This window comes from Macaca mulatta, chromosome 4 (genome assembly GCF_049350105.2).
Source record: "Macaca mulatta isolate MMU2019108-1 chromosome 4, T2T-MMU8v2.0, whole genome shotgun sequence".
In the NCBI taxonomy this organism is placed as follows: domain Eukaryota; kingdom Metazoa; phylum Chordata; class Mammalia; order Primates; family Cercopithecidae; genus Macaca; species Macaca mulatta.
Genome location: NC_133409.1, coordinates 96,107,718 through 96,126,358, shown reverse-complemented (window position 1 = coordinate 96,126,358; position 18,641 = coordinate 96,107,718). Strand labels below are relative to the sequence as shown.

At 40.7% G+C, this 18,641-nt stretch overlaps 1 protein-coding gene across 18 annotated transcripts in view; it reads left to right on the top strand.

Moving 5' to 3' along the window:
- CASP8AP2 (caspase 8 associated protein 2) overlaps positions 1-18,641 on the top strand; it is a 46,657-nt gene that overhangs the window by 20,313 nt on the left and 7,703 nt on the right. For 9 of the 18 annotated variants that reach the window (XR_003728880.2, XR_003728881.2, XM_028847355.2 and 6 more), the window contains 6 exons: positions 2,961-3,029; positions 4,623-4,723; positions 5,266-5,340; positions 6,805-6,920; positions 11,727-13,972; positions 15,392-18,527. Coding sequence is in view for 16 of the 18 variants with exons in the window: in XM_028847355.2 (XP_028703188.1) it covers positions 2,961-3,029; positions 4,623-4,723; positions 5,266-5,340; positions 6,805-6,920; positions 11,727-13,972; positions 15,392-18,527 (5,743 nt within the window). In the remaining 2 variants the exon portion in view is untranslated. Of the gene's footprint in view, positions 1-2,152; positions 2,219-2,960; positions 3,030-4,622; positions 4,724-5,265; positions 5,341-6,804; positions 6,921-7,042; positions 7,790-11,015; positions 11,233-11,726; positions 13,973-15,391; positions 18,528-18,641 lie in introns of those variants that run through there. The other 9 variants (XM_077999663.1, XM_077999662.1, XM_077999664.1 and 6 more) reach the window with 4 other exon arrangements.

Below are 18,641 nucleotides of genomic sequence, written 5' to 3'. Positions count from 1 at the left end.
ATACATTTTAAAACTAGTCACAGCTACAGTGTACTTTCTACTTTGTGTCTTCCTTTTTTTTTTTTTGGAGACGGAGTCTCGCTCTGTCTCCCAGGCTGGAGTGCAGTGGTGCGAACTCGGCTCACTGCAACCTCTGCCTCCCAAGTTCAAGTGATTCTCCTACCTCAGCCTCCAGAGTAGCTGGGATTACAGGTGTGCGCCGCTATGCCTGGCTAATTTTTGTATTTTTAGTAGAGGCGGGGTTTCACCATGTTGGTCAGGCTGTTCTCTAACTCCTGACCTCAGGTGATCCGCCTGCCTCGGCCTCCCAAAGTGTTGGGATTACAGGCGTGAGCCACCTCGCCCAGCCTAGACTCTCTCTTTGTAAACACACACACACATCTAGATGCACACCCGTTTTTTTTTCATGACCCATTTGAGAGTAAGTTACATACATTATGGCCCCTTACCCCTAAGTATTTCAGTATGTACTTCATAAGAAAAGGTTGGTTCTCTTATATACAGTGTAATTTCAGTTTCATTAGATTTAACACTGATAAAATACTTTTGTATTTGATTTGCTATTTTTATTGCAGTGAATAATGTTCTTTATTATTGTAGTTGGATTTAGGTCATTTTAATCTTTGAGTTTAATTTGTCGCATCAGTTATTTTTTCTGATTTCTTTCAAATATTATTTGAATATATATTTACTTATTTAAAATTTTTTTCTCCCTTTAGCACTAGTGCTAACTGCTAGTAATGTTTGAGTATATTTTTGAATTGCATTTCATTTATGAGCTTTTTCACTGTACCTCTTTGTATTATTTTTAGTACTTGTTCGAGGAAGTGTGTACATCTTTAACATTTTGTAGTCTGTTTACTAGTATTGTACCTTTTTACATGAAATATAGAATCTTGCATGTGTAGTTGCATCTATCTGCTCCCTTGCCTTTCATGTTATGAACCCCACAATAAAATGCTAGTGTTTACTGGGCTGGGCATGGTGTCTCACGCCTGTAATCCCAGCACTTGGGGAGGCCGACACGGGTGGATTGCCTGAGCACAGGAGTTCAAGACCAACCTGGGCAACATGGTGAAACCCTGTCTCTACCAAAATACAAAAAATTAGCCGGGTGTGGCGGCATGCGCCTGTAGTCCCAGCTGTAGGCTGACGCAGGAGAATTGCTTGGACCCGGGAGGCAGAGGGCGGAGGTTGCAGCAAGCCGAGATCACACTGCTGCACTCCATTCTGGGCGACAAAGCGAGACTCTGTCTCAAAAAAAAAAAAAAAAAACTATAGTGTTTACTGTAACAGTTCTATGGATCTTAAAGAAATTAAGAAGAAAAATTAGTCTTTTATGATTACTCGTTTATTTATCATCTCCAGTCCTAGCATTCTTTGGTATCCTTCTAGTAGCACTTTCTCCCCATTCTCTATTTGCTTCTGGACTCCAGATATACATTATGTAAGAACTTTTGATATTATCATGTAGGTCACTAAGACTCAGTTCTTTTTTAAGAAAGTCTCTCTCATCTACAGATTGGGTAATTTCTGTTGATCTGTCTTCAAGTTCAGTGGTTCTCCTGTCAAGCACATCCAGTAATTTTTTATATTACATATTGTAATCTTCAGTTATAGGTTTTTCCTTTGGTTCTTTTTCGTTGTTTCTGAGATTTTCTGTGTAGTAAGTTTGTGCTTGTCTGTGTGGTTTTTTTGGAGACAAGTTCTTCCTCTGTCAGCCAGGCTGGAGTGTAGTCGCATGAACATGGCTCACTGCAGCCTTGACCTCCTAGGTTCAAGTCATCCTACTGCCCCAGTCTCCTGAGTAGCCAGGACTACAGGCATCTGCCACCATGCTCAAGCTAATTTTCATTTAAATTTTCGTAGAGACAGAGTCTCACCATGTTACCTAGGCTGGTCTCAAACTCATGGGCTCAACCAATCCTGTGGCCTTGGCCTCCCAAAGTGCTGGAAATACAGGTGTCAGTCACTGCACCTGGCCACCATGTAGTAACTTTGGATTGTATAGTCAACATTATAAATGAAATGTGAGACACTGGATGCTGTTAACATTCCTCTGAAGAGTTGTTTTTAATTTTAGCAGATACTTAACTTAGCTGAACTTGTGATTCGGTCCCTTCTGTAATAGCAACTGAAATCTCTGTTTTAGGTTTAGCTGGCTTTTTGGAGTTCTACCCTTTTTTGAGAGTCACCCAGAGATTTGGGCAGAATTTAGGTAATGCTCTTTGTGGATTTCTGTAATTCCTCTTTCGTGTACTAGTGACTGTTACGACAAATTCTTTTCTCCAGTTCTTCAAGCTACTAAAGGACTGGAGGTTTCTCTCTTGAGTTGTCACTGCCCAGTATAGCTACAACTAGGGCCTGTCTTTCTACAAAAAGCAGTAATAAAAGGGGACAGGGAACTTGGGAGGTGCTATTTTCTTTCAGTTGTCACTACCCTTTCAGTTTTTGCCTGCTTTAGGGTGTACTCTAGCTCTTTAGATAGCTTCGAATATTTTATTTAGTGTTTACGGTAGTTATCTGCAGGAGGATTGGTTTTGTAGAAACTACTCCACTGTAACTGGTATTGGAACTCTTTCAGTAGAATATATATATGAGACTGGATCTCGCACTGTCACCCAGGCTGGAGTGCAGTGGCAGAGTCATGGCTCTCTGCAGCCTTGACCTTCTGGGGTCAAGCAGTCCACCTCAGCCTCCCATGTGCCACCACACCTGGCTAAATTTTTATTTTTGGTATGCTGTGTTGTCCAGGCTGGTCTTGATCTCCTGAGCTTAAGCAATCCGCCTGACTCAGCCTCCCAAAGTGCCAAGTTTACAGGCGTGAGCCACCGTGCCTGGCTTATCTCTTTTTTAAAGCAAAACTATTAAGTCTCTTTCTTTTCCTGGTCCTTCAGTGTAGGAATGGAAAAATCACAGTGCCTAAAGTCATTTTTAACTAGTCTTTGCCTTTCTTGCAGCTTCTCCTCTTAAGAACAATGATGAAGGCTCATTGGACATATACGCTGGGTTGGACAGTGCTGTTTCTGGTATGTGAATTCCACAAAAATAGTTTCATTTTTTTGGTCAGTTCATTGTGTGTGTTTGTGGTTACCAAATCCTGGTATATCATAGCTCCTAAACAATTTGCCCATTCTTTGTAATTACACTGAGGTAATTCTTTTCTTTCTTTTTCCCCCACAATAACTTCCAGAACCCAATCTTAACCAAAGCTTGATCAGAAAAACAAATTAGCAAACAGGTTTATTCATCTCGGCCTCAGATTTGATTGAGCCTTGTGCAAAAACATTTTCTACTATTGAAGTGCAACTAGTGCTGGTGTCTGTTACTACTCACTTATACTCTTTTTTTTTTTTGAGACAGACTCTCACTCTGTCGCCCAGGATTAAGTGCAGTGGCTTAATCTCGACTCACTGCAACATCCGCCTGCCAGGTTCAAGTGGTTCTCCTGCCTCAGCCACCCAAGTAGCTGGGACCACAGGCACGTGCCACCACGCCCAGCTAATTTTTTTGTATTTTTAGTAGAGACAAGGTTTCACCATGTTAGCCTGGATAGTCTCGATCTCCTGACCTCGTGATCTGCCCGCCTCTGCCTCCCAAAGTGCTGGGATTACAGGCATAAGTCACCACACCTGGCTGCACTCATACTCTTGTAGGTTATATGATATTAGAACATTTGAAAAGTGTAAGTTACTATAAATATTTTTAAATGTATCGGTAAAAGTGATATGCTGAGAATCTAATGACCTATTCAAATTAGAAACCTTTTCCATAATCAGATTTCTTAAAGTTTTGAACAGTTATGATCTTCATACCTAATTTGGTTGACAACAACCATTTATGTAAATTGGTAGTCCATCTGTAAAATCAGTATAAATTTGGAATGTAGGAGAAGTGAAATGTAGGATGAAATATAGGAGATGGAGAAATGTATAATCTTTGAAGTAGACAAAATATCAAAAAGTGTAACAAGGCTGGGCACTGTGGCTCGCGCCTGTAATCCCAGCACTTTGCAAGGCTGAGGCAGGCGGATCACCTGAGGTCAGGAGTTCGAGACCAGCCTGGCCAACATGGCAAAACCTCGTTTCTACTAAAAATACAAAAAAAAAAATTAGCTGGGTGTGGTGGCATGTGCCTATAGTCCCAACTACTCAGGGAGGCTGAGGCAGAAGAATCACTTGAACCCAGGAGGCGGAGGTTGCATTGAGCCAAGATCGCGTGACTGCGCTCCAACCTGGACGACAGAGGGAGACTCCATCTCAAAAAAAAAAGAAAATGTAACAAATATTTTCACTTTGAGAGGCCAAGGCAGGTAGATTTCTTGAGGTCAAGAGTTCGAGACCAGCCTGGCCAACATGGTGAAACACCGTCTCACCATCTCTACTAAAAATACAAAAATTAGTGGGGCGTGGGGGTGTGCACCTGTAATCCCAGCTACTTGGGAGGCTGAGGCATGAAAATGGCTTGAACCTTGGAGGGTGATGCTACAGTAAGCCAAGATTTGCACCACTGCCACTGCACTCTAGCGTGGGTGACAGAGTGAGACTCAAAAAACAAAACAAAAAAGTATAACAAGTAATTTAATGGAAGGTTTTTTTGTTTGTTTGTTTGTTTGTTTTTAGACAGTGCTTCCAAATCCTGTGTACCATCAAGAAATTGTTTGGACTTATACGAAGAGATCCTGACTGAAGAAGGAACTGCAAAGGAGGCAACATATAATGATGTATGGGTTGCTACAATTATTAAGGACAGTTATTTACTATTTTGTAGCTTCTGAAGAACAGTCAACTGCTTAGTTTTGAACAAATATTTTGTTTAGGAACTTAGCTCTTAGATTAATAAATATTTAAGTCAGTTTTTGTCTTCAGACCTGCTTTTTAAAGGAATGTTTTCTGAATACTTGTCTAAATTTAGTTACAATTTTGCTTCCCAATTTAAGCATCTGAGTATGAAACCTCAACAGGCAAACAGTGTTATAACATTTTTTCTTTTCATAATATGTACAAAGTTAAATTATATGTTGCATAAAATGTCCTGAGACTTGTATTTCTTTCTACTATGTTTGAATTTTAAAGTTTGGATGTTGAATGTGAAACTAAACAAAATAGATTATTTGTAGGCTTAACTTTAAAACTAGTAATCTTTCTGGTAGAAGTAGACCTCATCTGCCTTCTTAGTGAATTGATTTGCAAATTTTAAAATATTTTGAAATGCCAATTCAACTAAGAAAATAATTTTGAATCATGATCCTTTTATATTTTATAGTTGCAAGTAGAATATGGAAAATGTCAACTGCAAATGAAAGAGCTGATGAAAAAGTTTAAAGAAATACAGACACAGGTAGGGTATAAATGAAAACATAAAAAACAAATTACCAGGCACAGTGACTCACACCAGTAATTTCAGCACTTTGAGAGGCAGAGGTGGGAGGTTTGCTTGAGGCCAGGAGTTTGAGCCCAGCCTTGGCAAGGTAGCGAAACCTCATCTCTACAAAAAAATAAAACAATTAGCTGTGTATGGCCCCCCTAGCTACTTAGGAGGCTGAGGAGGGAGGACCCTTGAACTCAGGAGTTTGAAGTTACAGTGAGCTGTGATTGTGCCACTGCACTCCAGCCTGGGTGACAGAGGAAGACACTAGCACTTAAAAAAAAAAAAAAAGTTATTATAAATAGAAATTAAAATGTTAAAGTGTTGACAGTTTATAAAAAAGCTTTCTTTTAGTATTAAATGAAATAGCAAATGTAGCAAATATGCATTATTTCCCGAGTTGATGAAACTGATAAAACGGCTTGATTTGTTAAATGACATTGATATAAAGGGTCTGTTAGACTTAGGTCAATTAATAGTTAATTGATAGAAAATTTGTGGAGATGATGACAACTGGTTTAAAACAATGGTTTTGAGGAACAAAGATATGGGTCTAAAATGGCTCTTGGGGGACACTGATGATGCCGTCACAGCTTTTGCCAGAATGACCCATTTTGTGACTGCACTGCAAAAATTAGGAATGTCATGTCCTGTTCTAGTTATCACTTTTTGGTAAAATTGTTTCTCTTCCTTCTCTTTCCCCTGAAAGAACCAGTGAACTATCAATTCTTTCTTAGTTTATCTTAGGGACTAATACATCTTTTTTTTTTTTTTTTGACGGAGCCTTGCTCTGTTGCCACGCTGGAGTGCAGTGGCACAATCTTGGCTCACTGCCGTCTCCAGCTCACTGCAGCCTCCACCTCCCACGCTCAAGCGGTTCCCCTGCCTCAGCCTCCCAAGTAGCTGGGATTACAGGCACCCGCCATGACACCTGGCTAATGTTTGTATTTTTAGTAGAGACAGGGTTTCAGCATGTTGGCCAGGCTGGTCTTGAACTCCTGACCTTAGGTGATCCACCCGCCTCGGCCTCCCAAAGTCCTGGGATTACAGGCATGAGTCACTGCACCCAGACCGGACTAATACATCTTTGCAAGTTTAACCAAAGCTGTTGAATATAACCTAATTCTTATCATTTTTATTTTCAATTTTCAAGATCATGGCCAGGCAGAACTTACTTTTTCTGCTGTTCATTGGTTTTTCATTTCAATCTCTGTTTTAAGTAGTTTCACTTTAAGTGGGACTATTTCTGGTGCCAGTTATCTTCTCATAGTCTCAGCTTCCCCACCTGTATAAGGGAGATAATAGTACTCCTCATATGGCTTATAAATGTGTGATGCCTGCATGTAGTTAACATTCGATAATTATCAGCTAATATATGTAGTAGTATTAGTAACCCTGTAGGTATGTACTTTATTAATATATTTTGTGGTGTTTTAGAATTTCAGCTTAATAAACGAAAACCAGTCTCTTAAGAAGAATATTTCAGCACTTATCAAAACTGCCAGGGTGGAAATAAACCGCAAGGATGAAGAAATAAGTAATCTTCACCAAAGGTATTACTGAGCGGTGTAGTTGTTATAAATTACATGGGTATTGATATGTGGAATATTTTTAACTTTGAGAGGAAAGATGAAAATAATGTTTTTTGTTTTCTGTTTGTTTTTTTTTTTTCCAGAGACAGGGTCTCATTTTGTCACCCAGGCTGGAATGCAGTGGTGTAATTATAAGTCAGTGCAACCTCCACCTCCTGGGCTCAAGGGATCCTCCTTCCTCAGCCTTCCAAGTAGCTGAGACAACAGGTGTACAACACCATGTCTGCCTGATTTTTTAATTTTTTTATTTTTGGTGGAGACAGGGTCTCACTATGTAGCCCACACTGGTCTTGAACTCCTGGCTTCAAGTGATCCTACTGCCTCTGCCTCCCAAAGTGTTAGGATTATAAGGGTGAGCCACCATGCCTGGCCCATATGTGATTATTAATAGAACATTGTGGCCAGGCTCAGTGGCTCGTACCTGTAATCCCAGCACTTTGGGAGGCTGAGGGGGACAGGTCACTCGAGCTCAAGAGTTGTAGACCAGCCTGGCCAACAGGGTGAAACCCTGTCTCTACTAAAAATACAAATATTTGGCTGGGCGCAGTGGCTCATGCCTGTAATCCTAGCATTTTGGGAGGCCAAGGCGGGCAGATCATCTGAGGTCAGGAGTTCGAGACCAGCCTGACCAACATGGTGAAACCCCATCTCTATTAAAAGAAAAATACAAAATTCGCTGGACATGGTGGTGCATGCCCAGAATCACAGCTACTCGGGAGGCTGAGGCAGGAGAATCTCTTGAACCCAGGAGGCAGAGGTTGCCGAGATTGTGCCATTGCACTCCAGCCTGGGCAACAAGAGTGAAACTCCATGTCAAAAGAAAAAAAATTTAGCCAGGCGTGGTGGTGGACACCTATAATTCTACCTACTTGGGAGGCTGAGGCAGGAGAATCACTTGAAGCTGGGAGCAGAGGTTGCAGTGAGCTGAGGTCATACGACTGCATTCCATCCTTGGTGACAGCCTGACTCCATCTCAAGAAAAGGAAGCAAATAAAAATAGAACATTGCTACATATTTCTCTGAATATATTTAGTTTCCTAAAACACTGAGTTCTTTCTCTACTACTATTTGCCCTGATGAAATGATGGTGTATATGTCATGGGTTCTTCTAGGTCCCCACTAAATTACTAAAATATCAAGAGGACATCTGTGCTCATGTATCCTATTAATCAACAGCCTTTATACTATCCCTCAATTGTATATTCTTTCCTCTCTCAAGGGGATTTTCTCCATTAATTTCTCTCTTTTATTGGTTGGAGGCAATATTTTGCTCCGGAGAGAAGTTCATATCTTCATAGCCAAACCTCTGAAAAAGTTGTCTAAACTTGTTTTCATTTTCTTTCTTTCTACTAACTCCCTTTGTTTTTTTTTTTTTGAGATGGAGTCTCACTCTGTCGCCAGGCTGGAGTGCAGTGGCACGATCTTGGCTCACTGCAACCTCCCCGTCCTGGGTTCAAGCAGTTCTCCTGCCTCAGCCTCCTGAGTAGCTAGGACTACAGGCACGTGCCACCATGCCCAGCTAATTTTTATATTTTTAGTAGAGATGGGGTTTTACCATGTTGGCCAGGATGGTCTTGATCTCTTGACCTCATGATCCGCCCGCCTCAGCCTCCCAAAGTGCTGGGATTACAGGCATGAGCCACTGTGCCCAGCCTTTTTTTTTTTTTTTTTTTTTTTTTTCAAGACAGAGCCTCACTCTGTTGCCCAGGCTGGAGTGCGATGGTGCAGTCTCGGCTCACCACAACCTTTGCCTCTCAGGTTCAAGCAGCTCTGCCTCCTGAGTAGCCGGGATTACAGGCACTCGCCACCACACCTGGCTAATTAAAGAAAAATTTTGTTTTATATTTTGAGACAGTCTCGCTTTGTTGCCCAGCTGGAGTGCAGTGGCGTGATCTCAGCTTACTTCAACCTCCACCTCCTGGGTTCAAACATTCTCCTGCCTCAGCCTCCTGAGTAGCTGGGATTACAGGCACCCACCACCACGCTGGCTAATTTTTGTATTTTTAGTAGAGACAGGGTTTCACCACGTTGGTCAGGCTGGTCTCAAACTCCTGACCTCAGGTGACCCACCTGCCTCAGCCTACCAATGTTCTGGGATTACAGGCATGAGCCACTGCACCCAGCCTACACCCAGCTAATATTTTTGTATTTTTAGTAGACACGGACAGGGTTTCACTATGTTGGTCAGGCTGGTCTTGAACTCCTGACCTCAGGTGATCCACCCATCTTGACCTCCCAAAGTGCTGAGATTTCAGACATGAGCCACCTGTGCCCAGCTTTTTTTTTTTTTTTTTTTTTTTAAGGCAGAGTCTTGCTCTGTTGCCCAGTGCAGTGGCGTGATCTCAGCTCATTGCAACCTTTGCCTGCTGGGTTCAAGTGATCCTCCCACCTCAGCCTCCCCAGTAGCTGGGATTACAGGCATGCACCACCTGTAAAAAATTTAAGAAAAAAAACAAAAAACAATGGTTTTTTGTATTTTTAGTAGACGGGGTTTCACGATTTTGTCCAGGCTGGCCTCGAACTCCTGACCTCAAGTGATCTGCCTGCCTTGGCCCTCCAAAGTGCTGGGATTACAGGCATGAGCCACTGCACCCAGCTTCAAGGGTGTTCCTTTTATGGTTAGTGCTTTTCGTGTTTACATTTCCCCAGTGATCTCAAAGGTATCTACCAACAGTTGGTCGGTTGAGTCAGTATCTATATTGGTTTCCTGAGTTAGTGTAACAAAACTACCAGAAATGGGTGGCCTAAACAACCAAAATTTGTCTCACAGTTCTGGAGGCTAGAAGTCCAAAATGAAAGTGTAAGCAAAGTTAGTTTCTTTTGAGGGCTCTGAAGGAAGGATCTGATTCAGGCCTCTGCAGTTGTAGATGGTTGTCTACTTCCTGTGTCTCTTAGGACATCACTTTAACTTGATTACTTCTGTAAAGACCCTTTAAATAAGGTCCTATTCTGAAGAACAATGGGTTAGAACTTCAAATTATGAATTTGGTCAGGAGAGGGGACACAATCAACTCATAACAGGGTTCATATGAGGTTTACATATTGTTTTAGGTTGTATGTTTTTCTAATCCTCTTATAACAATCGCCCTCTATTTCTGATTTTTTTAAGTTTTGGGTTTTTCTACACATTTAATACTGATTAGAAATAGATACATGAAATTTCAAAGAAATTAGAGAAGTTCAGGAAGATGAAGTTATTACCAGAAGCTAAAATGGGCCAGGCACGGTGGCTCACACCTGTAATTCCAGTACTTTGGGAAGCAAAGGCAAGAGAATTGCTTAAGTCCGGGAGTTTGAGACCAGCCTGCACAGCATAGTGAGATCCCATCTCTACGAAAAATTAAAAATTAGCTGGGCATGGTGGCGTGTGCCTGTAGTCCCAGCTACTTGGGAGGTTGAAGTGAGAGGATTGCTTGAGCTTAGGATATCAAGGCTGCAGTGAGCCATGATCATGCCGCTGCACTCAGCCTGGGTGAAAGAGGGAGACCCTGTCTCCAAAAGAAAAAGCTAAATTGAGCTATCTGCATTTTATTGCTAGGAAACCTACCAGTTTTTTTAAACACTAATATAAAACCTTAAGACTTAGATTTTTGTTTGTTTTAAACAGTAAATATATACCATTCTCCTAGGAAAGAATTACAACTCTTTATTCCTTTTTACTTTTGCATAGTATATAACGCCTTAAGATGGCCATTGGTGCTTTGGCTTGCTATGGGATTGTATGTGAAACAGAAAAACTACGATAGAGAATTATGTAGAGTTTTACCTTGATCATGTCTGTTGTTTAGCAAGATTTTACTTTTCCTTGTGTTTCAGTTGAGCCAGAATGAATAAGGCAAGAAAATAATGTCACTTGTTCTAAAAGAAGTGAACTTGTGGTTAGCTGGGGAGTTATGCACTGTGGTGAAGTAAGTCTGAGAGCCATTGGCAAGTATTGGGATAGATCCTCAGGTCCTCAAAACTTACTTGAGCAAAGCACATGAAAGAGAATTTCATGTTTTAAAAACAGGCCAATTTAGTTGGAAGCTGGTAATTTCTTTTTCTTCTTTTTTTTAGGGACAGGGTCTCACTTCGTTCTGTCACCCAGGCTGGAGTGCAATGGCGCAGTCATGGCTCACTGCAGCCTCAACCTCCTGGTCTTAAGTGATCCTCCCACCTCAACCTTCCAAGTAGCTAGGACCACAGGCATGTACCACTATGCCTGACTAATTAAAACAAAAAATTTTTTTAGAGACAGGATGTCACTCTGTTGCCCAGGTTGATCTTGAACTCCTGGGCTCAAACAAGTGATCCTCCCGCCTTGGCCTCCTAAAATGCTGGTATTACAGGCATGAGCCACCACACCTGGCCAAAGCTGGTAATTTCTTTCTCAACCAGGAGGTTGAGGCTGAGACAGAGTCTTGCTCTGTCACCCAGGCTGGAGTACAGTGGCACAGTCTCAGCTCACTGCAACCTCCGCCTCCCAGGTTCAAGCAATTCTCCTGCCTCAGCCTCCCAAGTAGCTGGGATTACAGGTGCCTGCCACCACACCTGCCTAATTTTTTTGTATTTTTGGTAGAGACGGGGTTTCACCATGTTGGCCAGGCTGATCTCGAACTCCTGACCTCAAGTGATCCACCTGCCTTGGCCTCCCAAAGTGCTGGGATTACAGGCATGAGTCACCATGCCTGGCCAAAGCTGGTAATTTCTTAATCACTCATGTGAATAAAGTTTGAAATATTGCAAATATAATTTAACTTTGTTTTTTTTGTTTTTATTTCTCAATAGATTGTCTGAGTTTCCACATTTTCGAAATAATCATAAAACCGCAAGGACATTTGATACAGTTAAAACAAAAGATCTTAAATCTAGATCTCCACATTTGGATGATTGTTCAAAGACTGATCACAGAGCTAAAAGTGATGTTTCTAAAGATGTACATCATAGCACTTCACTGCCAAATCTGGAAAAGGAAGGAAAATCACATTCTGATAAAAGGAGTACTTCACATTTACCTATATCTGTCGAGAAACACTGCACTAATGGTGTTTGGTCGCGTTCTCATTATCAGGTTGGTGAGGGTAGCTCAAATGAGGATAGTCGAAGAGGAAGAAAAGATATTAGACATAGCCAGTTCAACAGAGGAACTGAAAGAGTACGAAAAGACTTAAGTCCTGGCTGTGGTGATGGTGAACCAAGGATACTGGAGGCTAGTCAAAGGCTACAAGGACATCCTGAGAAATATGGTAAAGGTGAACCAAAGACTGAAAGCAAAAGTTCAAAGTTTAAAAGTAATTCAGATTCTGACTATAAAGGTGAACGCATTAACTCTTCTTGGGAGAAAGAGACCCCTGGAGAAAGGTCACACAGTCGAGTAGACTCTCAAAGTGACAAAAAACTAGAAAGACAAAGTGAAAGACCACAAAATATAAATAGGAAAGAAGTTAAATCACAAGACAAAGAAGAAAGAAAAGTTGATCAAAAACCTAAGTCAGTAGTAAAGGACCAAGATCACTGGAGAAGATCTGAACGAGCATCACTTCCTCATTCCAAAAACGAAATAACATTTTCTCATAATTCAAGTAAATACCATGTAGAAGAGAGAAGAGGATGGGAAGATTGTAAAAGAGACAGGAGTGTAAACAGTCATAGTTTTCAAGATGGAAGATGTCCATCTTTTCTTTCAAACAGTAGAACTCACAAAAACATTGACTCTAAGGAAGTTGATGCTATGCAACAGTGGGAAAACACACCTTTAAAAGCAGAAAGACATAGAACCGAGGATAAGAGGAAAAGAGAACGAGAAAGCAAAGAAGATAATAAGCATATTAGAAATGAAAAAAGAGTACCTACAGAACATTTTCAGAAGGTTAATAAGGAAACTAAGAAAACCACTTCTGATTTAAAGAAACAGAATGAACCAAAGACTGATAAGGGAGAAGTCCCTGATAATGGAGTTTCTGAAGGAGCACATAATAAAGAGCTTGCAATGAAAGCTGAGAATGGTCCAAATGAAACAAAAAACAAAGACCTAAAATTGAGTTTTATGGAAAAATTGAACTTAACTCTTTCTCCTGCTAAAAAGCAACCTGTTTCTCAGGATAATCAGAATAAAACAACTGATGTTCCCAAGTCCAGTGGTGTATGTGATTCAGAGTCTTCAGTGCAAGCTAAAACAGTGGCATATGTTCCCTCCGTCAGTGAACATATCTTGGGGGAAGCCTCTGTCAGTGAACATACCATGGGGGAAACGAAGTCATCATTATTGGAACCAAAGGTTGCTCTTTTAGCAATGACTGAACCCAGGATTGGTATCTCAGAAACCAAAATGGAAGAAGAAAATAGTTTGTTAGTTAGATCTGTTGACAATACTATGCATTGTGAAGTGCCCATTTGTGGTACAGAGACTTCCTTCCCATCTCCTATGGAAATACAACAGACAGAATCCTTGTTTCCATCAACAGGAATGAAACAAACCATTAATAATGGAAGGGCAGCAGCTCCTGTGGTAATGGATGTATTACAAACAGATGTGTCTCAAAACTTTGGATTGGAATTGGATACCAAAAGAAATGATAATTCAGATTCTTGTGGTATTTCTGAAGGTATGGAAATGAAGGTAGCACTTTCAACAACAGTGGGTGAAACCACTGAAAGCATTTTGCAGCCTTCAATTGAGGAAGCTGATATTTTGCCAATAATGCTTTCAGAAGATAATAACCCAAAATTTGAGCCTTCTGTTGTAGTTACACCACTTGTTGAGAGTAAGTCATGTCATTTGGGGCCTTGCTTACCTAAAGATACTCTAGATTCTTCACTTCAGCAGACTGAGTTAATGGACCACAGAATGGCAACTGGTGAAACAAACTCAGTATATCATGATGATGATAACTCGGTTTTGAGCATTGACCTTAATCACCTGAGACCTATTCCAGAAGCTATCAGCCCTCTGAATAGTCCAGTGAGACCTGTAGCAAAAGTTCTTAGAAATGAAAGCCCACCTCAAGTTCCAGTATATAATAACAGTCATAAAGGTAATAGTTTATATTCTATAACTTTGCTTTTTTTGAGAATGTAAAATACATAAGATAAATTGGTGATATTCTTTTTTGATAACATAAAAAGTAGGCCGGGCACAGTGGCTCATGCCTGTAATCCCAGCACTTTGGGAGGCTGAGGCAGGTGGATCAAGAGGTCAGGAGATCAAGACTATCCCGGCTTACACAGTGAAACCCCGTCTCTACTAAAAATAAAAAAAATTAGCCGGGCCTGGTGGCAAGTGCCTGTAATCCCAGCTACTGAGGAGGCTGAGGAAAGAGAATGGCGTGAACCCAGGAGGTGGAGCTTGCAGTGAGCAGAGATTGTGCCACTGTACTCCAGCCTGGGTGACAGAGCAAGACTCTGTATCAAAAAAAAAAAAGCAGCGTATTACTCAGCCCCTGTTATCTAGACGTGCACATGGAAGGTTTTTTGTGTGCGTGTTTTTTTTTTTAGATGAAGCCTCACTCTGAGGCTGGAGTGCAGTGGTGTGATCTTGGCTCACTGCAACCTCCGCCTCCTGAGTTCAAGCAATTCTCCTGCCTCAGCCTCCCAAGTAGCTAGAACTACAGGCACGTGCCACCACTCCCAGCTAATTTTTGTATTTTTTTTTTAGTAGAGATAGGGTTTGACCATATTGGCCAGGCTGGTCTCGAACTCCTGACCTTGTGATCTGCCCGTCTTGGCCTCCCAAAGTGCTGGGATTACAGGCGTGAGCCCCCACACCCAGCCAGAGTTGTTTTTTTGTTTCTTTTTTTTTTTTTCTGAGACAGAGTCTCACTGTGTCACCAGGCTGCAGTGCAGTGGCGTGGTCTCAGCTCACTGCAACTTCTGCCTCCCAGCCCAAGTGATTCTCCTGCCTCAGCCTCCCAAGTACCTGGGATTACAAGCACCCACCACCATGCCCGGCCCTGAGCACTTTTTAAGACCAATAAAAACCAGAGATACAGGCCAGGCGTGGTGGCTCACACATGTAATCCTAGCAGTTTGGGAGGCTGCGGCAGGTGGATCATGAGGTCAGGAGTTCGAGACCAGCCTGGCCAACATGGTGAAACCCTGTCTCTACTGAAAATACAAAAATTAGCTGGGCATGGGGGCCGGCGCCTGTCGTCCCAGCTACTAGGGAGGCTGAGGCAGGAGAATTGGCTTGAACCCAGGAGGTAGAGGTTACAGTGAGCCAAGATTGCACCACTGCACTCCAGCCTGGGTAACACAGCAAGGCTTCTCAAAACAAAATCAATGATGCAAGTATTAGGCATTAACATTCTGCTTCAAAAAGAACTAGTAAAATAGTGAATTGCCTCAGTGTTTAATTTTTTGTTACATGTAATATTTAATATGGACATGTCAATGACTAAACTTTAATATATTTTTATCTTCTATAAATGTATTTAATATATTTTTCTCTTCTACAGATGTGTTTTTACGAAATTCAGCTCATTCTACCTCTAAGAGTCAGTCTGATCTCAATAAGGAAAATCAAAAGCCAATTTACAAATCTGACAAATGTACAGAAGCAGACATATGTAAGAATTCACCATTAGATGAATTAGAAGAAGGGGAAATTAGAAGTGATAGTGAAACATCTAAACCACAAGAATGTTTTGAAAAAAATTCCAAGCCTAGAGCGTCGGCTGATGTGCGGAAGTCAAAGACTATCCCACGACATGGGAAAAGTACTGTGGGTCTGGATAAAGACAGTAGGAAAACACATGTAAGAATCCATCAGACCAATAACAAATGGAATAAAAGACCTGATAAATCTAGCAGATCTTCAAAAACGGAGAAGAAAGATAAAGTGATGAGCACTTCCAGCTTGGAAAAAATAGTTCCAATTATTGCTGTACCCTCTTCTGAACAAGAGATCATGCACATGTTACGAATGATAAGAAAACATGTAAGGAAAAATTATATGAAATTCAAGGCAAAATTTTCATTAATACAATTTCATAGAATTATTGAGTCAGCAATTTTGAGTTTTACATCTCTAATTAAACATCTCAACTTACACAAAATCTGTAAGTCAGTGACTACCTTACAGAAGAATCTCTGTGATGTTATAGAGTCTAAACTTAAGCAAGTTAAAAAGAATGGCATAGTTGATCGTTTATTTGAACAGCAGCTACCAGATATGAAAAAAAAATTGTGGAAATTTGTAGATGACCAACTTGATTATTTGTTTGCAAAGCTTAAGAAAATCTTAGTTCAGTTTTGTGATTCCAAAAACTTTGGAAGAGATAGTGATGAAGGCAAACCTGAAAAAACAAGTAAACAGAATGCACAGTATTCAGATGGTCAGAAAGGGAGTGGGTACAACTCCAACAAAGAATTGCCGAAAGAAAAATTATCAAAATCAGAAGACTGTGTTCATTATAAGTCTTTAGTGGGATGTAAAAAGTCTGAGGAAAAATACCAAGACCAAAATAACTCCAGTATTAACACTGTAAAGCATGACAGTAAAAAAAATTTTAACAACTGCTTTGATAATACGAAGAACTCTCAATCCGAAGAGCGCTCCTTGGAACTACACTGTTCAAGCACCCCAAAGTCAGAAAAAAATGAAGGAAGCAGTATAGAGGATGCACAGACATCCCAGCATGCAACTTTGAAGCCAGAACGAAGTTTTGAGATTCTTACTGAACAGCAAGCATCTAGCCTTACTTTTAATTTAGTGAGTGATGCACAAATGGGTGAAATATTTAAAAGTTTGTTGCAAGGTTCTGATCTTTTAGATAGTAGTGTTAACTGTACTGAAAAAAGTGAGTGGGAGTTAAAGACTCCGGAGAAGCAGTTGCTAGAGACTCTTAAGTGCGAGTCTATACCAGCTTGTACAACAGAAGAGCTAGTTTCAGGGGTGGCTTCTCCATGTCCTAAAATGATTAGTGATGATAATTGGTCATTATTATCATCTGAGAAAGGTCCGTCTCTGTCTTCAGGGCTTTCATTGCCAGTTCATCCTGATGTGTTGGATGAAAGTTGTATGTTTGAAGTGTCTACTAACCTACCTTTAAGTAAAGATAATGTGTGTAGTGTAGAAAAGAGCAAGCCCTGCGTTTCTTCCATACTTTTTGAAGATCTAGCAGTCTCTTTAACAGTACCATCACCTCTGAAGTCAGATGGTCATCTCAGTTTTTTAAAGCCTGATGTTTCGTCTAGTTCAACTCCTGAAGAAGTCATTAGTGCTCATTTTAGTGAAGATGCATTACTTGAGGAAGAGGATGCATCTGAGCAAGATATTCATTTAGCTCTGGAGTCTGATAATTCAAGCAGTAAATCAAGTTGTTCTTCTTCCTGGACAAGCCGATCTGTTGCTCCAGGCTTTCAGTACCACCCTAATCTACCTATGCATGCCGTCATAATGGAAAAGTCCAATGATCATTTTATTGTGAAAATACGACGTGCAACACCATCTACCTCTTCTGGTCTTAAACAGAGTATGATGCCTGATGAATCATTGACATCTTTGCCCAGACATGGAAAGGAAGCTGATGAAGGAGCAGATAAAGAATATATTTCATGTCAGAACACAGTTTTTAAATCTGTGGAGGAATTGGAAAATTCCAACAAAAATGTTGATAATAGCAAGTCAACTCATGAAGAACAGAGCTCTATGATACAAACACAGGTTCCTGATATATATGAATTTCTTAAAGATGCTTCAGGTAAGATGGGTCATCGTGATGAAGTGTCTGATGAATGTTTCAAATTGCATCAAGTATGGGAAACAAAAGTGCCTGAAAGCATTGAAGAATTGCCTTCAGTGGAAGAAATCTCACACTCTGTCGGGGATCATCTTCCAAACACATACATAGATCTAACGAAAGATCCAGTCACTGAAACCAAAAACTTGGGGGAATTCATAGAAGTAACAGTTTTAAACATTGATCAGTTGGGATGTTCTGGAGGCAATTTAAATCAAAGTGCTCAAATATTAGACAATTCTTTGCAGGCTGATACTGTAGGTGCTTTTATTGATTTGACACAAGATGCTTCAAGTGAGACTAAAAGTGAAGGTAATCATCCTGAATTAGCTGTTGAAGACCTGGGATGTGGGGTGATACAGGTAGATGAAGATAATTGTAAGGAAGAAAAGGCACAAATGGCAAACAGGCCTTTGGAGTGCATTGTTGAGGAAACCTATATCGACTTGACCACAGAATCTCCCAGTTCATGTGAAGTAAAAAAGGATGAATTAAAATCAGAGCTAGGATCAAATTGTGTTAACTCGGAGTTGCCTGGGACTTTGCATAATGCTCACAAAAAGAGAAGAAACCTTTCTGATCTAAATCATTCTCATAAAAAACAAAGAAAGGAAACAGACTTAACCAATAAGGAAAAGACCAAGAAACCTACCCAAGATTCTTGTGAGAATACTGAAGCTCACCGAAAGAAAGCCAGTAAGAAGAGGGCCCCTCCTGTGAATAAAGATCCCTCATCATTAAAGGCAACCCCAGGGATTAAGGATTCATCAACAGCACTTGCCACTTCTACGAGCCTTTCTGCAAAGAATGTTATTAAAAAGAAGGGAGAAATTATCATTTTATGGACAAGGTAAGAATCTTGTGAGGCATTTAAATCACCAGGAAATTTTGAGCTCAGAAATCTAATCTGTCTGGCTGGGCATGGTGGCTCATGCCTGTAATCCCAATACTTTGGGACACTAAG